This window comes from Aythya fuligula, chromosome 1, assembly GCF_009819795.1.
Source record: "Aythya fuligula isolate bAytFul2 chromosome 1, bAytFul2.pri, whole genome shotgun sequence".
In the NCBI taxonomy this organism is placed as follows: domain Eukaryota; kingdom Metazoa; phylum Chordata; class Aves; order Anseriformes; family Anatidae; genus Aythya; species Aythya fuligula.
In genome coordinates this window covers 55461398-55483993 of record NC_045559.1, presented here as the reverse complement: position 1 = coordinate 55483993, position 22596 = coordinate 55461398, and the positions used below count along the sequence as shown (strand labels likewise).

General features: G+C 44.5%; 1 protein-coding gene across 4 annotated transcripts in view; it reads right to left on the bottom strand.

The window, feature by feature from the left end:
- RBFOX2 (RNA binding fox-1 homolog 2) overlaps positions 1-22596 on the bottom strand; it is a 75254-nt gene that overhangs the window by 8171 nt on the left and 44487 nt on the right. For 2 of the 4 annotated variants that reach the window (XM_032188460.1, XM_032188451.1), the window contains 6 exons: positions 14275-14367; positions 11469-11529; positions 8965-9018; positions 8720-8812; positions 7438-7570; positions 1931-1970 (listed from right to left, as the gene is read on the bottom strand). In XM_032188460.1, the coding sequence (XP_032044351.1) occupies positions 1931-1970; positions 7438-7570; positions 8720-8812; positions 8965-9018; positions 11469-11529; positions 14275-14367 (474 nt within the window). The remainder of the gene's footprint in view (positions 1-1930; positions 1971-7437; positions 7571-8719; positions 8813-8964; positions 9019-11468; positions 11530-14274; positions 14368-22596) is intronic. The other 2 variants (XM_032188469.1, XM_032188479.1) reach the window with 2 other exon arrangements.

The window sequence follows — 22596 nt, the reverse complement described above, 5'->3', positions numbered from 1 at the left end:
GTGTGCCAATGAGCAAATCGCTTGGAAGGGTAACTTCACATCAGGATTATGATTATTTTTTTTCTGAGCTCTGTTGGAGGGCAGCAACAACACAGGAAAACACAGCACCACCTCCCTGGATGAGCACCCTGTCCTGCCGTCCTGCTTTCTCACAGTGAGACCTAAACCACTGGAAGCAAAGTCGCCAGAAGGTCACCACGCAGTTTTAACCTGCCTTGGAGGCTCGGCTCTGCGTTACGTGATGCTACCACACGGCAGCACCACGTTTTCTGGTGGATTATGGGGCTTCTTCATTGCTGAAGTCCCTGTCTTTAAAACACGCTAGATAAGCATCTCGTCCCCGTCAGCAATGGAAGCTCTGAAGGAGCTTTCTGAAAAGGAACAGGGAGTAACCCCAGCCAGTTTTCCATTTCAACATGACAACCTTTTATATGCCATACTCTGAGGGAAGAGGCACTAAGCAGAAGGTATTGCTCATTTGCTTGCCTGCTGTAGAAAACTCAGTGGTCTGTCGAGCTAGCGTTCTAGGAGTGAGATGGGAGAACCCAAAACTCTCGTGTAGCCCTTGACAGCATTTAATACAGGAACACTTGATTACGCAGGTCAAATTTTGAGGGATGTGCACACACTGGCATACGTAAGAATGAAGAAATGCACCCAAAACGTCTACGTGTAGAGAGTACAGCTTCTGACTGCTGTAAACTATGATGGGCAAAGTGCCTTTATAAGACCTGACCCTCCATATAAGCCAAGAAAATCCAACAGCTAATTCCATCCATTATCTTCAGTCTAACCCCTCAGGGTCCTCTTCATAAACGTCAGGAGCAGCAACTTCAAAGGAGCAGGGACGTGAAATCCATGCTGACAACCATGCCACTACCAATACAAAGCATCCCTAGCTCCAGAGAGCTATTACCTGTAACTTTGGGAGCTTTGCCAGAGCCAGACGAGGCCACAGGTTGTGATGGCAGTAGTGGACCTGAATATTTTGGCTACGAAGGGCACGCTCCTATCCCAGCTGCTTTGCAACAGCTCTCCATCGGAGAGGAAAACCGCTTTTCTTACTGGCCAGAGTCCCTCGATCCATGACGGCCACAACCCAGCTTTGTATACAGATGCCCTGGAGATCTGCAACACCGACTGGCTGGGTAGGACAAAGGCAATGACAGACAACGCCTCCTGGGGTATCAGAGCTAATTCCCAAACAGGAGGAGGCTGCTGACTTCTCTAACCGAACATCTCCATGTATTTGTACTTTACCTCTTCAGGGAATTGTAAAGAGAATCTAGCCTATTTAGGTACCATTTTGACTAGCAAAATGAGATGTCAGTTTTCACTCTAGCATCTCGGTCTCCATTTTTAATCAGTCCCAGTGCCTTCCCCAAAGGGATAATCTCCACGTCCCAGTGGCACAGGAACGTTTTTAAACATACAGCTTGCACTGTTTAGTGTGGGCTGCACAAATCAAACCTGAAAGGGCCCCAAGAGGGGAGAGAAAGGGGAGGGTGGAGGGGGAGAAGGAAAGGGAAGGTCTGAGGCTAAACCAGTCCTGTTATTTTTATATCCGAATTATGTAAACGAGAGAAGTGTTGAGAGAAATTTTAATTCGCTAATCATCTCTCAGGTTGATTAGTAGCAGTGTGCATGTGGGGGAGAGGACACCCAGTAAACTGACCCTGGCAATGATCAGGAAACCCAAAGGCTTAGGTCTTGCACCCAGGGGCAAGCGCAGTGACAGAGAAGCATGCTTGCATTCCTAAATATATAAATATATATATCCACAAGGAAGAAGAAAATTAAAGTAAATGATATTTAAAAAAAAAAAAACCAAACCAAACCAAACCAAACCAAACAAACCAAAAAAAAAAAAAAAAAAAAAGGCTGGCTTGTCAGGGGTTGGGGATGAGAAGGCTCCGGTGTGTGTACTTACATAGAGGTCAGCACCGTAAAATCCGTCCTGGTAAACCACACTGCAGAAAATCCACACAAAAACAAAAAAACAAAAAACAAAAAACAAAAGAACAGAAAACACATTCCGGTTATTGAGGACGGCAGCATGCACATGCGTTTTACACAGGCAGGTGATGTATGAATCCACAACCTGGGCTTTTGGCAGGAGCAAATCAGCAAGAGAATGTGTGTGCGCACGCACGCTAGACGGCTCCAAGTCATCTTCCATGGCATGCAAAGGGGAAGGGGCGGGCAGAGGGGGAGACAGTATGCGAAGGAGAGAGGGAGGGGAACAACCATGTTGTACAATAAAAATAGACTCGAAAAGATCTGATGTCCTGAAGAAGAGAAACAAGGGTTTAGAAACCTCCACTCTTTTTTTTTGTTGTTTTGTATTTTGTTTTTGTTTTTCTCCTGGAATTGTTTTAAGTTACCCCCTACACACATGGAGACATGGGCTTCGTGAAGTGGGCTTGGAAATCGAGAAGCCCCTCAGAAGGCATCCCACAGGGGCCAGAATCACCTATGTCGGAAGCACGTTTCAGAGAGTTGGGTACGATTGTTTATTTGAGCTCCACGGGGCTGCTTGGCTTTGTTTCTGACATCCATACATCACCTGCTTTTTACCCTGCACATTAGACATGCGATAAGATTCGGCTGATCACACAAGCATGCAAAGTATTATTATTCAGCATCTTAAAGAACCGATGCAACACCTCCGGAAAAACAAGTCAATCAATTCTGATCAAAGTAAACACAGAGAAATGTAATTGAAAAGAAAAAACCAAAAATACCCACAATGCATTGCTTTCACAAGCAGAGATAATGAGCCAAAAAGGTTAGGTGACTGGTCCAAGGTCCGAGAATTGGAAGGTGCAGTGGGAGTCCCTGCTAAGTCACGGCATTTTCCAGAGCAGAGAGGAGCGACTGGGAGGGTTTCCATGGGATGGTGCCTTTTCTGGTTTAAGCCATTTTTTTTAATTTTTTTTTTCTTTCTCTCAGAACTTCAAGCAGCAAAATCGATAAACCAGAGCCCAGAGAGCCACCCTTACCAGAGCGTTTGCTGGCATAGGACTACGCAGCTTGCCTTGGGGACAGGGGTTGGGGAAGGATGAGGAAGGAAGACAGGGTACGCCCCCCACCCGTGTGCGTTCAAGCGTGTCCTTGGTACTGAGGGATTTCCTCTTGCTTTCTCCTCTGAACAGCTCCGCACAAACTCACTCAAGGCTTTAAAAAGCATCAGCCCCGCCATCTGCGATATTCGTGGACCTAATGTGCATGACTTACCAGAAGCATTAAGGAAAAAAGAAGGCATGGAGTGCTAGCTTTTCTTTTAATTATTATTTTTTTTACTCGTCAGATGGAATGTGAAATGCTGCCAAGAGCCTGCCACCCTCAGACACCCACCTATTGTAAGGCACGCACGCACAAAAAAAAAGCCCAGCGTATCTTGCCAAAATTCTGCATGCTATTACTAAAAAAAAATAAATAAATAAGTAAATAAAAATAAATCTGTTGCAGAGTTAGCTACTGCTTGAATAATTCAGTCTTGCTGTCTTCCCCAGGAAAAGTACACTCCATTCCCAATGGACAGAGCTATTGTTGTCTCCAAGAGCGCTGGGAGCAGATATGTAGATAGAGACCCTTGTTAGAGGAAGAGGGGAGCCACTTCAGCAGGGAGAAGCAGGCCATGAGATCATGTTTGTCGAAGCTAAATTTTGACAACCACATAACAAAGAATTTGGCTCCTGGGGCAGTGACTTACATTGCTGGGTTCTCTATCTAGGATCTGGAGTGTTTTAGCAGTGATACTCCACCTGCTCCTGCAGGAAAGGCAAATGCATGACAGAGGAAGTGACTTGGTTTATGAACAGGTTAGCAGTTTTAACAGTTATTCCAAACACAACCAGTTGGATTAATAAAAGCATTACCACATTGGATCAGGCCACTGTTCGTGTAACTTAGAATCCTGTCAGCAAGAGATGCTAGCATCAGCTCTCCAGAGAAAACTGCAAGGAACACTAGTAACATGTAAGAGGAAGGCTTCCTAAGTTCAAGCAACCAAGCACACATGCATCCTCTCTCCTTCAGTTGGGACCTAACTGATACCAACTGCCAGCGCTGAAATTCAGCAAGGTTTATTTACATGCTAAAACATCCACATTTGTGATTCGTAACGTTGGCAGAAGCTTCGCTTGAGAACCACAGAGACCATTCTGGTTACGTAGACTGACCAGAAGCGTAAAGCAGCCCCATCGAATCTCAGTGGCATCTGTGAAAAGCCCAATAGATGAGCTAAAAGACATCCACAAGAACCAGGCATATGCTGATTTTGTAAAGCAGCCATCATATCATTAATCGAGCTGTACCAACATTCGACTGTATTGTAAAAGGAACCAAAACCAACCAACCAAAGCAAAATAAAAGAACAAACAAACAAACAAAAAACCCCACAAAAATCACTACTGCCTTATGTCTAGTCTGACTTTTATCTACTTCTTTCAGTCAGAGAATCTTCTACATATTTACACTCCTAGACTAAATTACACTTTACTCTAACAAGCCTGCTCTTCATAGATGCACCTAATGAACATGAACAAGCCAATGCCTAACCTACAGTTTGAGAAATAAAATTGATTGAGCTTACTTAGTTGGGAGAATTTTACAGTAGGCATGTTTTTTTTGGTGTTTTTTTTTTTTTTTTTAAAAAAGGTTTTGATTTAATTCTTACAGCCTTTGATCTGAAGTGCAATTTGTCAGCTTTCGTTTAGAAAGCACAGCCACTGCAGATCAGGGCAATATTCCTGCACTGGCTTTAGTCACACTGTAGACTAGAGGTTATAATGCCTCCATCCTAGTATTGAATGCTGCCTCAGTTATACACTGAAGGGTGCATTTTGTGTTCTGAGGTCAGGCTTGGGTGACTATCTAAATGGTCTGAGCAATTGCTTTCTACTGTATGAATAACCTTCCCTGGATAAACATCCATGTCCGTACATACCCGTACGTACCTTTTACATATGTATTAGTAAATCTTTGCTTTAGATCCTGAAAAAAGTGTGTATTAAGAATGATACCATTTCTTGCACCTTCCTCTGGAGCATCTAGCACTGCAGATGCTGTCAAATATTATACACTAACCTGAACAGCCCTCAGGTCTGATCCAGCATGGCAATTCCAACAAGCTTTTATTATTCTACATTCTGTATTTTTTGAATTCTGCTAAGCTCACACATTCAGGGGTACTGTTAATTTTTAAAATGTATTAAAGTATTAAAACATATTTTTAAAGTTTTGTGAAAATCAGTTCCTTCTACCAGGTTTGAGTTCACCTGCAGCTTACTTTACTGTCTTCTTCCACAAGACTCTAAACCTCGATCATTCACATGCTGCTGACAGATCTTACGGTGTCAGCTTCCCACTGGCCAGGAAGAAAGCAACTGATGCAGGATAAGGTGTCAGGAATGTGTGACTGCCCTGACTCAGGGGAGGTCAGCAGTGCCCACACAGAACTGTGGCTGTCCTACAGGTTACTGCGACACAGAGCTGAACAGCAGAATTTACATCATTCCCTAAGGAATCAAATTCCATCTACAAAACAGCACGTAGAGACTCTGACTATGATGACAATAAACACCAGAATTAGTTAATTGCATCCCAGTGGTTGGGATGAGGGGCAGCTCTGGGCCATTTCTGAAGGCAATTTGTTTCCTGCTGTCCCGCAAGTATTTACTGGATAGCACACTGCCCATGAAGACATGAAATCGGTCAGCAGCGTCAGACAAACCAAACATAATCTAAGTAAATAGAGTCACAAGACAGTATTTGGAAGGGACAATCTTTGGATCCTGGCCTATATTCCAAACAGAAATAAACCCTTTACAGGGGACTCAGGCTGGGTTTAAATCAAAGACAGGGCTCGAGTCCCTCCCGGTGCAGCCCTGCTGACAGCCTCTCCTAGGAATGATCTAGCTGCTATGCCCTGAGTGAAGCATGTGCCCCCCCTCCCTGGTGCAAGCGCTGCATATCCTCCTAGACGGCAGCACTTAGCTGTGCTTCTCTGTTTCACCGTGGAGCATTTCCCAATCAAACAGGGCTGGGTCATTTTTAGAGCAACAGACAGACAAGCTGCAGGTCAGAGGCTATGGTTAGAGGACGTACAATATGAACTAAGAGCAGCGGTACAGAGAGGTGGATCTACAAGTCCAGAAGAACTGCTCCATTCTGAAGGCCTGTGTGCTCAGCCAGGAGGTTTCATTTTAAGTCTCTGGGTGAATTAAATACAAACATTGCCAGATTTGTCTGAGAGCAAAGCTAGACAGATACGTGACCGCTGCAGCTTGCTTCCTTCAGCTTCACTTTAAATATCAAATGGACTCTAACAAGAAAGGGCTGCAGAAGCTCTCCCTGCTTCATCTGCTACAGAAGGCATTGCAAGCTTATCCGGCATCCATCAGGCCAGATCCTTACATCCTGTGTGGCTTCCTCCTCTCTTTTTATTAAAAGATTTGTCATTTATTTTCTTCCCTTTTGGGGCTAGTCTAAGGGGGGGTAATAAAAGGGTCAATCCATTTTTCCCTGTTGGAGGATTTGTCCCTGCTCCTACTCTTTCTGAGAAACTTGCCTGGAAAATATGGCAAACAAAATTCCAGAGACAGGCAATATGAATAAATCATCAAAATCAAACAAAAAAAAAAAAAAAAAAAAAAAAAGAAAAAGGAAGGGATTTGCCGATGTATTTGTCACTCCATCACACTTAAACAAACAAAAATCCCCAAACAAAACCCACGTACAAACCTGGTTCCCTGTACTCTGAAGAGCAGAATACTCTTTTGTAACAGAATCTATTCCACTGCATTACTAGCAAAAAGTCAGAGGGCAGAGAAGTGTGCTGAGGCCACGCATTCACCACCGCTTCATACAACAGTTAGAAGAATGCTGCACTTTCGTTCTCCCTGTATCCCAAACACTCCCAACTTCAAATTAATGGACTTGATTAATCTTTGTTTTAAACCTTTTTAAACTGTCTCCAACAAAGAAAGCAAATCCATTGTGGGTAACTGGCTCTTCTGTATCCTACTGTCAGATGGTGAGGCATGAAGGTAATGGATAATATTCCTCATTCCTGGGTAAGAAAACCACAAAGGGAGCGCAGAGAGTACGAACTTTTCAGAAATCTTAGACCTCTCTTTGCATCCTTCTCAGTAGCACTACCATGTATTGGGCCAATGGATGACAAATACCAGGCAGACGAATTGAGGAATTATGAGAAGGAGTACATCAGCACTTTAGGCTGCTGCAAGAACTGAGAATTGTTTCAGGCAAAATTTAGATTTGCCCCCGTTGGATGCCCTTGTGTGCAGAACGCTCTTGCACTTGCAATATCCCGCCTCTCACCATCCGGACAATTTTCGTTAGGTTTTTGTTAGCCAATTAGCTATTTGACACGGTTGTGCAGAGCACTCTGCTCTTGTGACCAGTGCTTACCCTGGGTAGGCAGGGATGGCTGTGGGAGGTACTGCCCGGACTGCCCCATAAACCGTCCTTCCTCGGCCCCTCAGGTGGGCTCCCCGAAACGCGGCTGCTGTGGTGGCTGCAGTTGGATAGGGGAAGCCTGGAACTGGAAAGACAGACAAGGTGGAGGGTGAAAAGGATCCGAGCTCCTGCCCAGGGAACAACCGCCTGCTTCAAACAAGGTGACACAATAGCTCCACAGCGGTGGGACGTTTTGCATCAATCCTGCAGAGGGGCATGCTTCTATCCCAGCAAGCATCGGATACATACGTCCTGCTACACCATGGCCTTCAGGGGAAGAGGGGTTGCAGAGAGGTTTGGCATGCAAGAGGTTAATGCTTCGGCATGCCTTGCCCACCACAAACAGGGTACAAATCCCCCCCTTCTGACACCGCCATGCAGTCTGGTTAGAGTCCGAGAAGCGCAGAGAGTTACTATCAATACAGCAGGCGGCTCTTCCAAAACTGCAGAGGCTCTTTAAAATAATTTGTCAAGAGGCCCTTAAAGTCAATCAACTTACATCAGTCTCTTCCCTCCTTTCCCCTCCCACTCTTTGCCACCCAATCCTCTGTATGTTCATTTTAAAGCCTGAAAGACAAGATAGCCCATATAACAGCAGCAGAAACTTCCCATAAAGTGCCAGCTTTCCGAGAGCCCCTCTTCACTTAAAAAAAAGCGTGACCAGGACCCGGCCCCACGCCTAGCGGGGCCTGCATCATTACTCTTTAACGCTGGCGTGAACTGGCTCACGAGGAAACGATGGAAAGCCCTCGAGGCATCTGCAAATACTGTAAGGAGCAGATGCCCAGAAGGGAGCGAGTCGCCAGGCACGAACCCAACCCAGCGCGCGCCCAGGTGCATGCCACCGGGGGCCCTGCAGACTGGTGGTTTAACAGCGTGTATAATATGTACTTTGTAGGGATTTGTCCCTTGGGTTTCTTTCATTTCCAAGGGGACGGGGTTGGGGGGTGGGGGGGGAAGGGGGGGAAATCAAGGGAATGGCCTATTCCTCGCACACACCCTCCCCTTGTTCTGCAGCCTCCTCATCGCTCAGAGCCCCATTCACCGGCACAGAAACACACTGCGGATGAACAAGTTACGGCCACTGCACGGTATAGGCTTGGGCTAGAGGTAAACTCCTTCCCAGCGAGACCCATCCTTTCAAGTATATATTATACAGACTGGAGAGAAGGGAAACAGGTCATAGTTAACTCAAGCACAGCAACAATACAGGGGGCCAATGGGGGCTACTTACTGATTAAAGGAATGTAAGTGTTAATACCCCCCCTTCCTGACAGGGGCACTGCGGCGTCATTGCCCAGCGAGACATCTGCTTGAAAGCTGGACGCTAATTTAATTTTAGAAAGAATAAAAAAAAAAAAAAGAAAAAAGAAAAAAAAAAAGAACGTAAAAAGGTTATAAAGAAACAGCAAATTGAGAACATAAACAAACACCACTGCAGTTAAATGGCAGAAGTGGAAGTGTCTACTTAAGCTCTACCTGCATATAACTCAGGGCCGTACACCGCTCCAACCACAGGACTCAACTTCCAACCTGCAACAACAAAGACTGCAGTGAATGCCAAAATCTACACCAAGAGAAGGAGCAGGCAGCGTGGGGACGGGGGACAGTCTCTTGCATGCGCCCCAGCAGCTTCACATGCAGCAGCTCTTTCCCAATTTCGGCTTCACCTCAATCCCCCTTGGTGTAGATGGAGGCCAACTGCCTTTTTCTAATGTCAAGTTCTAGGGACGGGTCGCTGTGCTGGAGGGAACAGCCAAACGTCAGCTGATCCTCAGCAGGGCAAGCACGCCGTTGAGGGAATGCCAACTACCTTATAAGCATGTTTGCCACGAGCACCGTGCGACCCTGAATTCTCGGCCTGACCCTTGCTGTCAGCTCCTCCACGCGCCCAGGGGAACGCCGTGGAGCCAAAGCCTCTCTCTAAAGCCAGCGGCCCAGCCTCTCGTCCCAGGGAGGTCAATTCACACCCTTAAATCCTCAAATCACCGTTCTGCCCTGTTTGCTAGAGACCTAAAAAGCGCCCGTGATTGAGATTTCCTCGCTAACTGAACTACACAACTGTATCGCACAGAAGCAATTCACTCTGTTCCTCTCACATTTGTTCCTCTCCGTGTTATTTTAGTGTTTCCTGCCTTCTTTGTGCTTCATCTTTTCAGATGAAAGCCTTCCCAGAGAATCGGTTTTAATATCATCTGGATAATTGGCAAGAACTGAAAACCACCAACAGAAAAAATACAAGAGAGAACCCTTCAGGTCATCAAAGGCCTGCCACTGGAGACGGGGTCTGATGATAAATATGTTCCCCAGTCAGATCTAGAGACCTGTTATCTCCCCCACCTTTCTCTCTGGGGAGAGGAGATGGGTGTAAAGCTAACAACTTGATCTGGGCTGGCCTCCACAGAGCATGGAGAGGGACGGAGAGACCTCATCTGTTCAGCTAGCCATCACACAGGCATTTCCACTGAAATAAATCCATCCCCTTCCTCTCTGTCTTGATTTAGGAGTCCTGACACACTCGCTGCACTTTTACCACCCCTACCCAGCCCAGAAACCACAAGAACAACATTGTGAGCTGCAGCCCATCAGCACCACCCCTTCACGGGCTGGCAGAGCATCACCGAGAGATGCAACATGCTCCTCCACACGACTGGGCATGCTGCCCTGTACTGCCACCTCGATGGTAAAATACTGATGCAATGGTGGTAATAACAGGACTGGGATTAAACCCTCAATTTAACAGTGATTGTACCACTGCTTAGGCCTTAGCCTGTGCCTTAGGCCTGGCCTAATACCGAGTGCCTTTATGTAGTTTTAAAGCAGACACTGTTGGTTGATAAAACAAAATACTCCTGCCTGTTATCATGTATCACCAGTTATTTGTTGACACCAATTTGTACACGTTTCTGTCCTTGCTTTCAAGACAATGTAATATGGCCGTGTTACCTTTTACTGCAGAATTTCCCAACTTTGCTCAAACACTAAAACTCAGAATCCCAGTCTTTCTGCTTGGCCCTATCCCTAATTTGTCCCTATCCCTAATTCCCCAGTTCTGTAACCAAAAAAAGATTATATGATTTGTCAAGAGCCACACAAGTCAGCAGCAGAGCCACAAATAAAATTTGTATCTTCTGACTTCTGAGTCTCAGGTGGAATCAAAACAGATTCTTGCACTAGCAACTACCTATGCTTAGCTTCCTGCATTGCTGTAGCTGTTCAGGAACATTTTCAGGCCAAGAAGAATTTTTCCTGCCTGGTTCAGGACAAAGACTCAAATTCAAAATGTGTATCAAAGCAGCATTCAGTTCTGTCAGCAGAAGAATGATTTTTTTATGCTATATGCGTCTATGCCATAGAAGTACTGCGCAGACAGAAGAACCTAGATATCACAGTGAAACAGGATTCTTCATTAACCAAACAACTTGGTCTTTCTCTATTGAGGTTCACTGGAAAATGGCTGAATACCAGACACAGCCTGTAACAACAAGTGAACACACAAGCAGTCCAAGGCCTCTGCTTTCCCAGCTGCTTGGGGACAGTTGTACTTTTACTGGTAGAACCTAAACTGAGATATATCCAGCTCTTTAGATTATACTCCGTTTGTATTTAGGTATTTAGGTGACGGCCATCCCTCTGCAGACTGGCGCAGCATCACCTTGCAGCGGTGGCAGGTGACACATCAGACCTTGGGCTCCTTTTCTAGCTTGGCCACAGTGGGCATGTCACTACCCCTTTCTGCCCCAACTTCTCCACCTGAAAAATGGTAATCCTCCATAAACTCTTAGCTATACTGAAGCCTAATGGTGTAGATTAGGGCTTGGGAGTTGTTTCTTGATTTTGGTGGGGGCTTTTCGTTTTTTTTTTTTTTTTTTTTTTTCCCCTGAGGAGGTCCTGATGAAATACTACGACATTCCCTTCACCAGGAAGCTTTCGTCTTCCTTCCAACCTTTCAGCACATCACCAGTCCCAACAGTCTCTCTTACCATTTGCGTATGGTGTGACCATCTTCTTGTTGGTCATCACTCGCGCTGTGGCATTGTTAACCTAAAAGCAAGAAAGGGGAAGGGGAGGAGAGGGGAGGAAGCAAAGGACATTAGGGAAAATGATGGAAAACTCTCAGCTATCTCACACACACACACACACACACTATACTTCTCTGAGCAAAAAAAATTAAATAACTAATTTTACAAAAATGCAGTTATTTTAAAATTACTTTTAACAATTGCCATTTAATTTTTAACCATTACAGCTAAACATGGCATTTAAAAATTATGCATTAAACAGAAGGCCAACAAGAGTAACGTGCAGATTCTCAGACACCCTGCCACCCCTTGGCGCCTGTGGTTATTCCCAGCTCACCCATCTCAAGGGCAAAACCTTGGTGATTTCTGTCCAGGCTCTGTTCGAGTGGCAGCAACCACATTTGCAGCCCAGGACAGGGAAACTGAAGCAGGTGCTGCACAAGCTGACCTGTTCCTCACGCTAACCGCTGGGCTGTGGCTCACAGGTCACAGGAAACCTGGAGTCCGTCAGCTTTAGATTTGAACTGCCAAGGTTTGAGGAGGTTTTAGGAATGCCCCCAAAGTGTTTGGACAGTCCTCGTTCACCAATTTCCTCCCTATCACTCTCAAATCTTTTTCCAAATTGTTTTATCCTCCCGAGACACAAATCTCTGGGAGCAAAGAGAAGAAATGCATAGTGGAAGAGCTGAATCTGTTGTTGTTGTTGTCGTTTTATGGTGCCCTCCACCCTCTTTACAGAGCTCTGCATCGTTCCAAGCGGTTTGATTGCTCAAGCAAGTGGGGTGTTACCACAGAGATGGTGCTGATAAAGAAAAGATGGACCAGTTCGGAAGCCAAGTTACTGCAGCCCCGTGTCAGACAGCCTCAAAGTTCTTGCAAGGAGGGTGAAGTTTTATCCAACATCAATAATTTATCAAAGCACATGCCAAATGGGAACTCAGGCTAGGGTTAAGAAGAAAAAAAAAAAAAAAAAAGAATACTATAAAAACCAAAGCTGCTCTAGGCCCTTGAGGCTTATGGAAAGGTGAGCGTACGCGGGGTGGGGAATCTGGAACTACATTTACTCTTGCTTCAGCCCCAAAACGATAGAAACATTACACATTTAAAAAAGAAAGAATGGGAAACAACAATGATGAGACTGAGAGCATGCAGTTAAACACACACAGATAAAAGAAAGAAAAAAAAAAAACACAATTGATTCGGGGGTGGGGAGGGAGGAGGGAGGAGATAGGGTCTCACAGACAATCATTAAGATGGAGCGAGTGCCTGAAATCAGCTGCTACAGCAAAGTGCAACACAAGCACTTAAAGGAAAAATTGCCAGAACCGATCAGAAACCACCAGTCAGCAAAGAGACCAACAGCTGCATTTAACCGAGTAAAGAAAAAAAAAACGGGGAGGGGAGGGAGAGAGAAAGAAAGAAAGGAAAGGAGCGGTAACAGCTACAAACAGGTCTCAGAAAGAGAGAGCGGCAGAAAGAAGGGGCAGGAGAGAGAGGGGAGGAAATGGGTGCATTAATAAAAACCAGCCAAACTGGAGTTCAGTAACTCTGAGTAAGATGTGCAAGGGGAAATCACCATGAAGTCAGTAATCAAACAGCTCAGACTGCTACAAAACGATATGTACATCCAAAGTCCAGGCGGCATTACTCAACAGCATTGAAAATAAAAGGGGGAGAGGGAGGAAGGAGGCGGGTGGGGACAACAAGTCAAATCACATTTTGTAGTGTTAATGTGAGATGGCAGATGGATTTTTTCTTTCTTATTTAATTTCGTTTTTTTTTTTTTTTTTCGTAATTTTAAGAAAAATTAAAAAAGAAAAAAGAAAAAAAAGCTTCTTCTCTAGCGCTTTTGTTTCACTTACCGCCAACTCGTACCATCGCCAGCATTGTGTATAGTTACCATGGAAAGAGTGAGTCAAGTGGAGGGCCCTAAACCCTAAACCATTGAAAAGGGAAATAAAAAGAAAAAAACAAAAAAGAAAACAAAAAAAAAGCAAAATATGCAGACATCTTACTCAAAACGGCGGCTTTTTTTTTTTCCGTAATTTTCATATTCGATCAATATTTGCACTTTTTTTTTGTTGTTGTTGTTCGTTTGTTTCAAGAGAGAGGGGAGAGAGGGAAGGGCCAGTTAGCCTTCACCACAGTGGAACACCAAACTGGCCAACGCCACCCCTTTAGGACCAAAGCGAGAGCTAGAAACGTTTAAAGACCGGCTCCCACCGTGACCCGGAGCCCTTCTGCCCCGCCGCCCTCCCCGCCCGCCGCGGGCATCGTCTCACACTTGCGTGGAGGAGAACTGGCCTCGGAGGAAAGAGAGGAGACTGGCTGGCCCCCTGCTTTCTGTGCGGACACAGAGTTAGAAGTCGGACAGTACTCTTTCGGTTAGTGTCGTTCAGGCCTGCTAACAGGAGATCGGAGCCTCGCAAACTGAAGCAAAGGAAAAAATCAAGACAGCAGAAGGGCAAAAATTTGGAGTGGGTGGGAAAAAAAGAAAAACAAAAAAGAAAAAAAAAGAAAAACAAAAAAACAACTCAATAAAAGGAAACGGAAAAGAAAAAAAATATATACCCAAAACAACAATAAAAATATTTCGTAAAGGGGGGTAAACTTTTATACATTTCAGTGCAGGGAGGTGAAGGACACAGACACAAACACACACGCACACACGAGACTGGGATCCAAATGTGAAATAAGTGAGGCAAGACACAAAAAGAAATCAAAAGAATAAATATAAAGAAGAAATTGAATTACTGAAGACATGCACCTCGATTTTACGGCCCTCTACCACGGTGCCGTGTAATTTCTCCCTGGCCCTGTCTGCATCAGCACTATTCTCGAAAGTTACGAACCCGAATCCCTGCATGCAGCGGGAGAAGGGGGGAAAACATGCACATCGTTATATATTGAAATACTGATCTCTAGGTAAATAGAGAAAAAATATCACAGTATGAAATCGACATCAGCACAACTCAGCAATAACCTCCTAGAGTCACATTGTTGGTTCATGCATGTTTCGTAAATGAAGGAAATCAAAATTCAATAAAATAAAGGAACTGTAATCATAATAAGAATAATAAGAGTAATTAAAAAAAAAAAAAAAGAAAACATAAAAGCAATTGAGGCCAGACCAAAAAAGAAGTACAAAGTTACTCGAGACAAATTTTTTTAAAAGTGTTTTTTTTCTTTCTTTTTTTTTTTTTTTTCCTTTTTCAAGCTGGTTCGGCCCACGTGGGGCTCCTGCCCTCTCTCTCCCTGACCATGAAGACGCACGCGGTGCCGACCCCACCAACCCCCCGGCCACGGTACAGGCCATCGGCACTGAGCAGCACTTGGTCCTCTTGAGCAGCCGCTGCGAGAGAGAGCAGCGAGCTGAGTTCAGGCCTGGCACCGGCAATCCTGCGAAGCTTTGGGCAAATCAAAGCCTGAACCTTGCTTTTCCCACCTGTAAAACGGAGACAATAATAATTACCTACCTTGGAGAACGGCTGAGAGGAAGGGCTGTGTGTAAAGCATCCCTTGCAAGCTCTTCAGGGAACGGTTCATGGCTACTCCTACGCCTGTAACCTCCCTAATAACGCATGGGGAGGGCTTCTAGGTAGCACCAAATGAACATCACCCAAGGTGAAGATTTACAGTACTATGTAGTGGTCTAGTTTCAAAATTTGCCTACCTGTAAGCACCACGCTGGTCTTGAGGGTTAATCTAAACACCTAAATGTGGATCTATTGGTAAATATCTTTTCTTTCTGGTGTTTCTGCCCTACTGCTGCCTCCCTCACAGCCTGCCACCCATCTCGCTTGGCTTTGTTCTGAGATGGCAACCTCTGCGCTGTGGATGACGAATCTCTGCCTAGAAACGCTATGAAGGCTGCAAAAAAAATAACGTGCCCTGCTGGGCACAGCCACAAAAGCTTGGGGACTACCAAAACGTCCTTTATTAGAGGGATTTAGGTTTGCTGAGCCCATGGCGGCACATGCAATGCTCACATCCCACATGCTGCCATCAGTTCATGCGGTCACATAGGAGGGCAGGGGAAGAGATCATGCTCACTTCCACAGAAGTGGGAGCACCGATGGTCAAGCAGAGCCAAGAAGACTGAGGGAAGTAGGAATTAGCTGGTAGCAAAATGTATTTTACTACAGACAACCACGAGGAGATACTCTTCATGCCACTGCAGGGAGCGGAGCCAACCAAAAACTCAGCGACAGTCTGTGTTTAGGGTACCTTAAGAACAGGAGGAGGAGAACTGGCTCCTGGCTACAAGGCAAATACCACTCTAATGCACAGGCAGCAATCTCTGCTGGCGCAGGAGGAGGGAGAACAAAGCCTGCATTTGATGCAATGGAAACTCCTGATGTTGAGCAGAGCACTAGGTAAGGCGAGCGACCCAAAGCACTGGCATGCTAGCCTGGCAGCCCCCTGCATGCAGCTCAGGATTGGCATGCGTGGACCCCCAAAAACCAGCATCTGGATTTCCAGGCACTGTTAGCAACAAGACACAAGCAAGCTGTCGTTCTCTAAGTGCTTTTTTAAGGTCTGTACAACAGTAATCTTGGAAAGCCCCTTTGTGCATGCTGGCCTTTATCATCCACAGCTAGGTTTCCAGCACAAAACTATTATATATTTGTAAAATGTAGGGGTTTTTTATTATTATTATTATTTTCCTCTAGAATCAGCAATAACAAAAACTCCCTAGCTAAGTGTTGTCTCATATTGAAATCAACAAGAACTCTCCTTTGGGCACCAGCCCCCTAATCTAAAACTTGGGATAATTTCATTTTGTCAGCTTAAAACATAAAGGCTATACAAATAACAAACCATTGCCTTGTTCTGAACAACATATATGTTTTCAGCAGAAATCAATTAAAATCTGAGCTACAAGAGATCAGGGCTAATAAATCAGTCCAACCGCATGCAGCTGTCAAGCAGGTTGCATGGAACTGATGGGGGGGAGTGTAATAGCCAAGCTGATTATGAAGGGACAGTGTATTTTATCTGCTTCAAAGAACCCCTACAGAGAAAGGGAAGACTGAGAAATAGAGTAACACGTTTCCCTCTGTTCGATATAATGGGGAAAAAGCATCTTGAAAAAGGTTTGGGGAGGAGGGGAGGTACAGACTGCAGCAGCAATCTCTATTTCCCTCTTCTCTTTTGACATTAAAATTTCTGTTTGTTCTAGTCAATCCTGCAGAGCCTGAATGAGATTTATGTCTTCTGTGATGCTGTGAACTGAAAGCTGGAGAGCAGAGGGAAGGTAATTTTTTAGACATTAGCCTGTGCAGACTAGAACCAAACTAAGACTATTTTAATTCACATTTGTTTGCAATGAATGAAGTCTGTATGGGATTTTAATAGATTTTAACAGATTATCGTCAAACACCTTTAAACTGATTTTGAATTTTCTGTGTTTTTAATAAGTTAAATCAAGAAAGGCTACAATCCGCATGCAGACTATCCAGGAATAATTAACAATGTGAACTAAAACGGAGTTAACTTGATTCTGAACAACTTAACTAATTAACCAGAAGTTTTGTTGTACTGACAGATCGGTCCTCGGCTTATGCAATGCTTTGTTGAAAACCATTTCATGTCAACGCTGAATTAACACTTCACATAGCTGACTACGATAAGAGTCAATATTTGTGTCCGCTTGGTTAGTCTTCTTAATGCAACCCTTTGACATTCAAATTTTCAATCAGGAAAAATAGGTGAGCCACGCTTGACATTTCTATTATTTCTAAGTTTAAAAGCTAGCAATTAAATACACATATTTTTGATGTGGGAGAGAAAACAACACATACATATATTTTTAATTCCTTCTCACAGATGACCTGCAAAGAACAGGGATTAATTTGTACCCAAATACATATACAACAAGCAATTCTCAGTTTTCCCTCCCAAGGTTGGCTTGCCCTTAAAGAAAAATAAATTAAAAAGGAGGCAGATAACCAGTATTTGCTAGCTCAGGTCTACAGCAAGCACTGGTTTGCCCCACAGTACTAGATATGGAGCCAGAGGAAGGGAAGATACAATCCTGAGTTAAGAAAAAAAGACTTAACGTTTCTAGAGTTTAGTTTATACAAATAACTCATGTTTAATAAGACTGTTATGATAACAAGGCTGAATTTTTCAACATTTCCCCCTCCACCGACTGCCAGGAACTTCTCCCAGGCAGAAAATAAATGTAAACTTCAACGTACCCCACAAACACTAAATAAACCCTGCAAAAAAAATTTAGGACTTATGAGTAATTTGCAGGGCCAGACTAACCCCCTTTTTACCCAAAGGTTTATTCAAAGGGCCTGAAGAGACCGAGTAACTGTCACCCTTTTAGTCTGGCCTCAGACTCTGCAATAAATAACAAGCAACATGATGAGCAGTGTAAAAAATAAATAAATAAATGTATATAGAGAGAGTATTTGAACGTTTCCATCTCTGAAGAATGAGAAAGAAAATTTACCATGTAACCGTAAAGGGAGAAATCAAAAGCAGACGGTTCTCCTGGGTGTGGCCAGAACACAGAAATTAAACAAAAAAAAAAAAAACAACAAAAATATAAAATAAAATAAAATAAAATAAAATAAAATAAAACAAAAAACAGAAAATAAAAACAAAGGAAACTAAACAGAGCCCCTTGAAATCCATGCATTGTTAACCCTTTGTTTGTCATGGAGTTTAGACAGTCACCTCAGCAGCAGCGTCTTTGCCTTGTACCCCTAGAGCACGCAGCCAGCAATGGGCTTTGCCTTCCTCTACTGCTGTGCTCTTGAGTTGTTGGGTTGTGTTTTTTTTTTTTAATTTATTCCCCCCACCTTTGCTTATAAACAAACTTTCAGGAGCCTGAAAAAATACGGCCAAGGGGCAGAAGTTTAGGCTACCTGTTTCCAAGGCGTTTGAGAGAGGAGGAAGGTTTCAGCTATAATCCACCTGAGATGAGCAGGACTGGGTGCACCGATGGGAACGCTGCCCGAAATTCAGAAGCACATGGTATCAGAGGCACACACTCACTTCATACTGGTGTAAATTAAACAGTGTAAACTGAGGCTGCCATCGTTTCAGCAGCCCTTCCAGCTCCCCTGTGCTGCTCCGGGGGCATCAGGCACGGATGCACAAAGCATCCACCCAGCTGCCTACCTGTGCCGTCTAGTGAAACAGATGCAGGAATTACTCTGGCTAAAGAAATGCAAATAAATAAATAAATACATCCCTTTTTAAAAAAAAAAAAAAAAAAATCCAAAGAAAAAAATCAACAGCAGGGCTATTTTTAAGCTGGATCACTTCCCCGATCCAGCTTGTTGCGCCGCTCCACTGCCAATCCCTCCTGCAAAAACCAAGAAGGGGGCAGAGGATGGGGCTGAATGGTGGGATTGCAGCCAGGGCTGCGAGCGCTGGCGGCTCTGGATCAGCTCCAGCCAACTCGGAGCAGAGGTCGTGCAGCCCCACAATTTGCTGGTTGTGTGCTCCTCCTCCTCCTCCTCCTCCCCTTCATCCGACAGGGAGTTCACCTTGCTGTGTGGTCAGCGAGTTCAACACGCTAAACCAGCAGAAGATGAGCTCTTGCTTCTACTTCTCTCTCCCTGCTGGATTTTTTTTTCCCTTTTTTTCCTTTTTTCTTTTTTTTTCTTTTTGCTAATTTGGCGCCCTGAATTCAAGTCCCTGCACAGTGACATGAGCACCACGAGGAAGGTGCCCCTTCCCACAAGGAGCAGCAAATCGGCTTACGCTATCACTCCATCAACCTCAGCCTTAAATACTCAAATTCAAATAAACCAGTTCACCGTGTATGGACAAATTTAACTCGTTAGTTTATTAGTATCACAGAGTTGAAGGTGACCAAGGCAATTCACCGTTCTTAACTAAACTAGGACAAAAGGTCAGGTCTCCTGCAAACCGTGAGCATTATGAAGGGATTTGGTGACCTGAGAAAGTGACACTGCTTTATGCCTAATTTGTTATTAAGCCTCTTTGTGTTAATAACTTTATCTGAATTTCTGGCTCAACTGATGATATCTGAACAAAAATTACAAAAATAGAATTAAAGTGAAAACAGGCCCTCTAGAACAAGGAAAGATACTTGTTTCCCTGAGTAGAAACTAAATTCAGGACAGGGTGGCTCTCTCAAAGCACCTAATCCACTCCAAGAAGACATAAATGCACATGGCACGCATATGGTCTTTTAGGCAGAGTTATTCAAACCTAAATGAGTATTATTAACCTGCAGTTAACTGCAAACATGAAGACTTAAGTGCTTCCATGCAGCTTTCTGCACAAGTTTTTCATTACTTTGGGTTTCTTGATGGACCTCCACTCACTAAGGGATGGAATTTCCTTGTGAAGACTGGATGTAAGCCACTACACAACCAATTCTTCAAGCAAACGTGAAGCACTTCTAGATGCTTCAGTCCTGTACAAAAACCTGGAGACCATCCTCCTTTTTAAGGATCTGGGCTTTCAAATTGGAAAGCAGAGGGGAAAAACTTACGCTGACCTGAAATCTCAAGCTTGTAATCTGCACCTGCATGACCTCTTACCATTTAGCCATCTACAACGTGCTCCCTCCTCAGCCACTGCTTTGCTGTGTGCTCACGCTTTCTTGCTCTCTGAATGTCACCAAGGGCACATCTCAGAATGCCACCTGGCACGCGGCTGGCGAGCAGAGAGCTTGGATTCCCTTCCCCTGCAGCTTTATGAATGTCACAGGCTTCTTGTTTGAAGTGCTACACAGGCAGACTGCAGGAACTCTGCAAATGTGTCTGCCCGGTCAGTTCACCACAACCGTGTCAAAATCTGCATCTGCAGGATGCTTCTCCACTGACGAGGGGAGCAGGAATCCTATCCCTCGACTTCCTCTGGAGGTGTTTTATTCAGGGTTCAGCAAAGTGCACGGTGAGCTGCAGCCGTGAGCAGGATGTTATTTAAAGGCCTTTATTTACATGGGTCAGAGCTCAAATTGTTATGGTAAACAGGACAACTGCAGCAAACAGCCAGCTTCCAGGAAGCAAGCAAAAAATAGTAAATAAATCAGGGGAAGGCTGATGTCATTCTGTCATACAAGCTAAAGAATAAAACGAAATGGAATTCAAGGGATGTTTGAAGTTTACACCTTGTTTTTCATAGGGAGCAAAGCAGTATCAGTGTGAAGTCTACCAAGGTCCACCTAATCCTACTAATCCTTCCTAAAAGCGTGGAGATCCCAAACACGTAGCCTGTCCTCTACGGTTCCCTCGGGTGCAGCGTCAGGGCCTGGTCATCTCAGGTGGATTCGAAAGGAAGGACGCAAACATCAGGTTTCCTCCAGGCCCTCCTGCCCGCCAGCGCTGGAGCGCTTTCAGCAGAAGCTCCTGCCCCAGCCGGGCAGGGACAAAGAGCTGCTCGACCCCATCGTCCGCTGGGTGGGGGCAGACCCAGGGCAGCGTGGGCTTCACCGCTGTAACCTTTTAAATGCTTTCAAAACATATAGAGAAAACTCTACACCCTCAGGAACCCAGGGGAGGGAAGGGAGCATTGAGAACACAGCACAAGGCAGGCAGCAGGAGCATCTGCTTTCGGATTCCCAAAAGAGAGGAGGAGGAGAAGAAGAGAGAGAGGTTTCATATCATTAGATTAGAATGGAAACCACAGGGCAGGAAAATGCATTCAGATTTATTTTTTATTTTTTTTCCTAAGGTGGAGGAAGAACCCAAGAGTGAGTGAGTGGCCTCCAGAAAGATCCGTTTCCTTTGCTTCACCATCAGATCACCAAACTGTTTGTCCATTGTTACGTGAATACCAGGTGCTTCGTGCAGCTACACCCCACTCAAACACTGGGGCCTCCCATTTTCATGCTAAGCAGGAATAATCTTGCATTCTTTTTTTTTTTTTTTTTAAACATTAATTCTTTTGGGTAGAGAAGGATGCAAGGATACCACAAAATTATTCGTTGGGCGTTTTCTCATTCTGTTCAGATTCTGCCCCATCCCTCACATCGGCTACCAGTTCTGCAACTGCTTTTTGCTCTAAGATGACAAAAAAGCAGTAGAAAACTGCACGGTCAAGGACTCGAAGAATATCTCTTTGGATTGCTTTCGTTTTTCGTATGTTTATCAAGGGTTCAGGACGAGATTGATCAAGGAACTCTTCAGCAACAATTTCTGTTTTAACTGAAAACCAGAAGCCTTGGGCTTTAACAATTGCAGAAGAAAACAGTTTTCATAGTCCTAAATCAAGTCTTCACAGAAAGCCTCCCATGTTAGTGTTGCCCAGAAGGAAAAGGGCAGCCGTGGGCGTTTAATATAGGGCTGTATGGATGGAAGAGTGAGGGTGAAGTTCGTGTATGGAGAAGAAAACACTGTGCTGGAAAAGCACAAGCAGAGGGAGATGGAGGATAGAGCTCACTGCTTTGTCAGGACAGTTATTTTTGCCCTTTCTTTTGCAATTACATCCAAAAAAGTAGAGATCTGATAGAGGCCAGAGGCTATTCCCAAAGCCAAATAGAAATGACTAAAACCGGGTCTAATTCGCAGACAGCTCTGGCCTATAAATATCAGAAGAACAGCAGAGAGCAGAATAAATATTTACAAACTCAGCATAGCTGATTGTTTTGCTAAAGCGTATAGATTTTTATCCACAAGGCAAGTACAGCTCTCTAAGCCACATAGCCATTTACTCGTTCAGACTGTTTTATTAAAAAAACAAAACAAGAAAAACCATGGTAGTAAGCCCAAACTAAGGATGGGGAAAGGGCTGGATCTCCTTTGTTTTGTACACAGGTCAGCTGCTTTCTGGTTTCCAGATAACACAGAGACTGAAGAAGTTCCCAATGCGTCTTGGTGAGCACATGTTGAAATTTGCAGAGGGCTCTGAACATGAACAGACCCCAGGAGACATGTTGAAGCAAAGAGGCCACCTTAAGGTCGTGAACCTCAAATTCAGGAGAAAGACATACAGGCTCTACACGGAAACTGCTTAGCTGAATTGCAACTTCAAAATCTCTTGTGTGCATGCACACATGTGCACACACGTGTGTGGGGGGAGTAGGGAAATTTTGTTTTAATTGAAAATGGGAATCTTAGCATTGATTAAGTCAAGCAGAGTATAGACATGCACT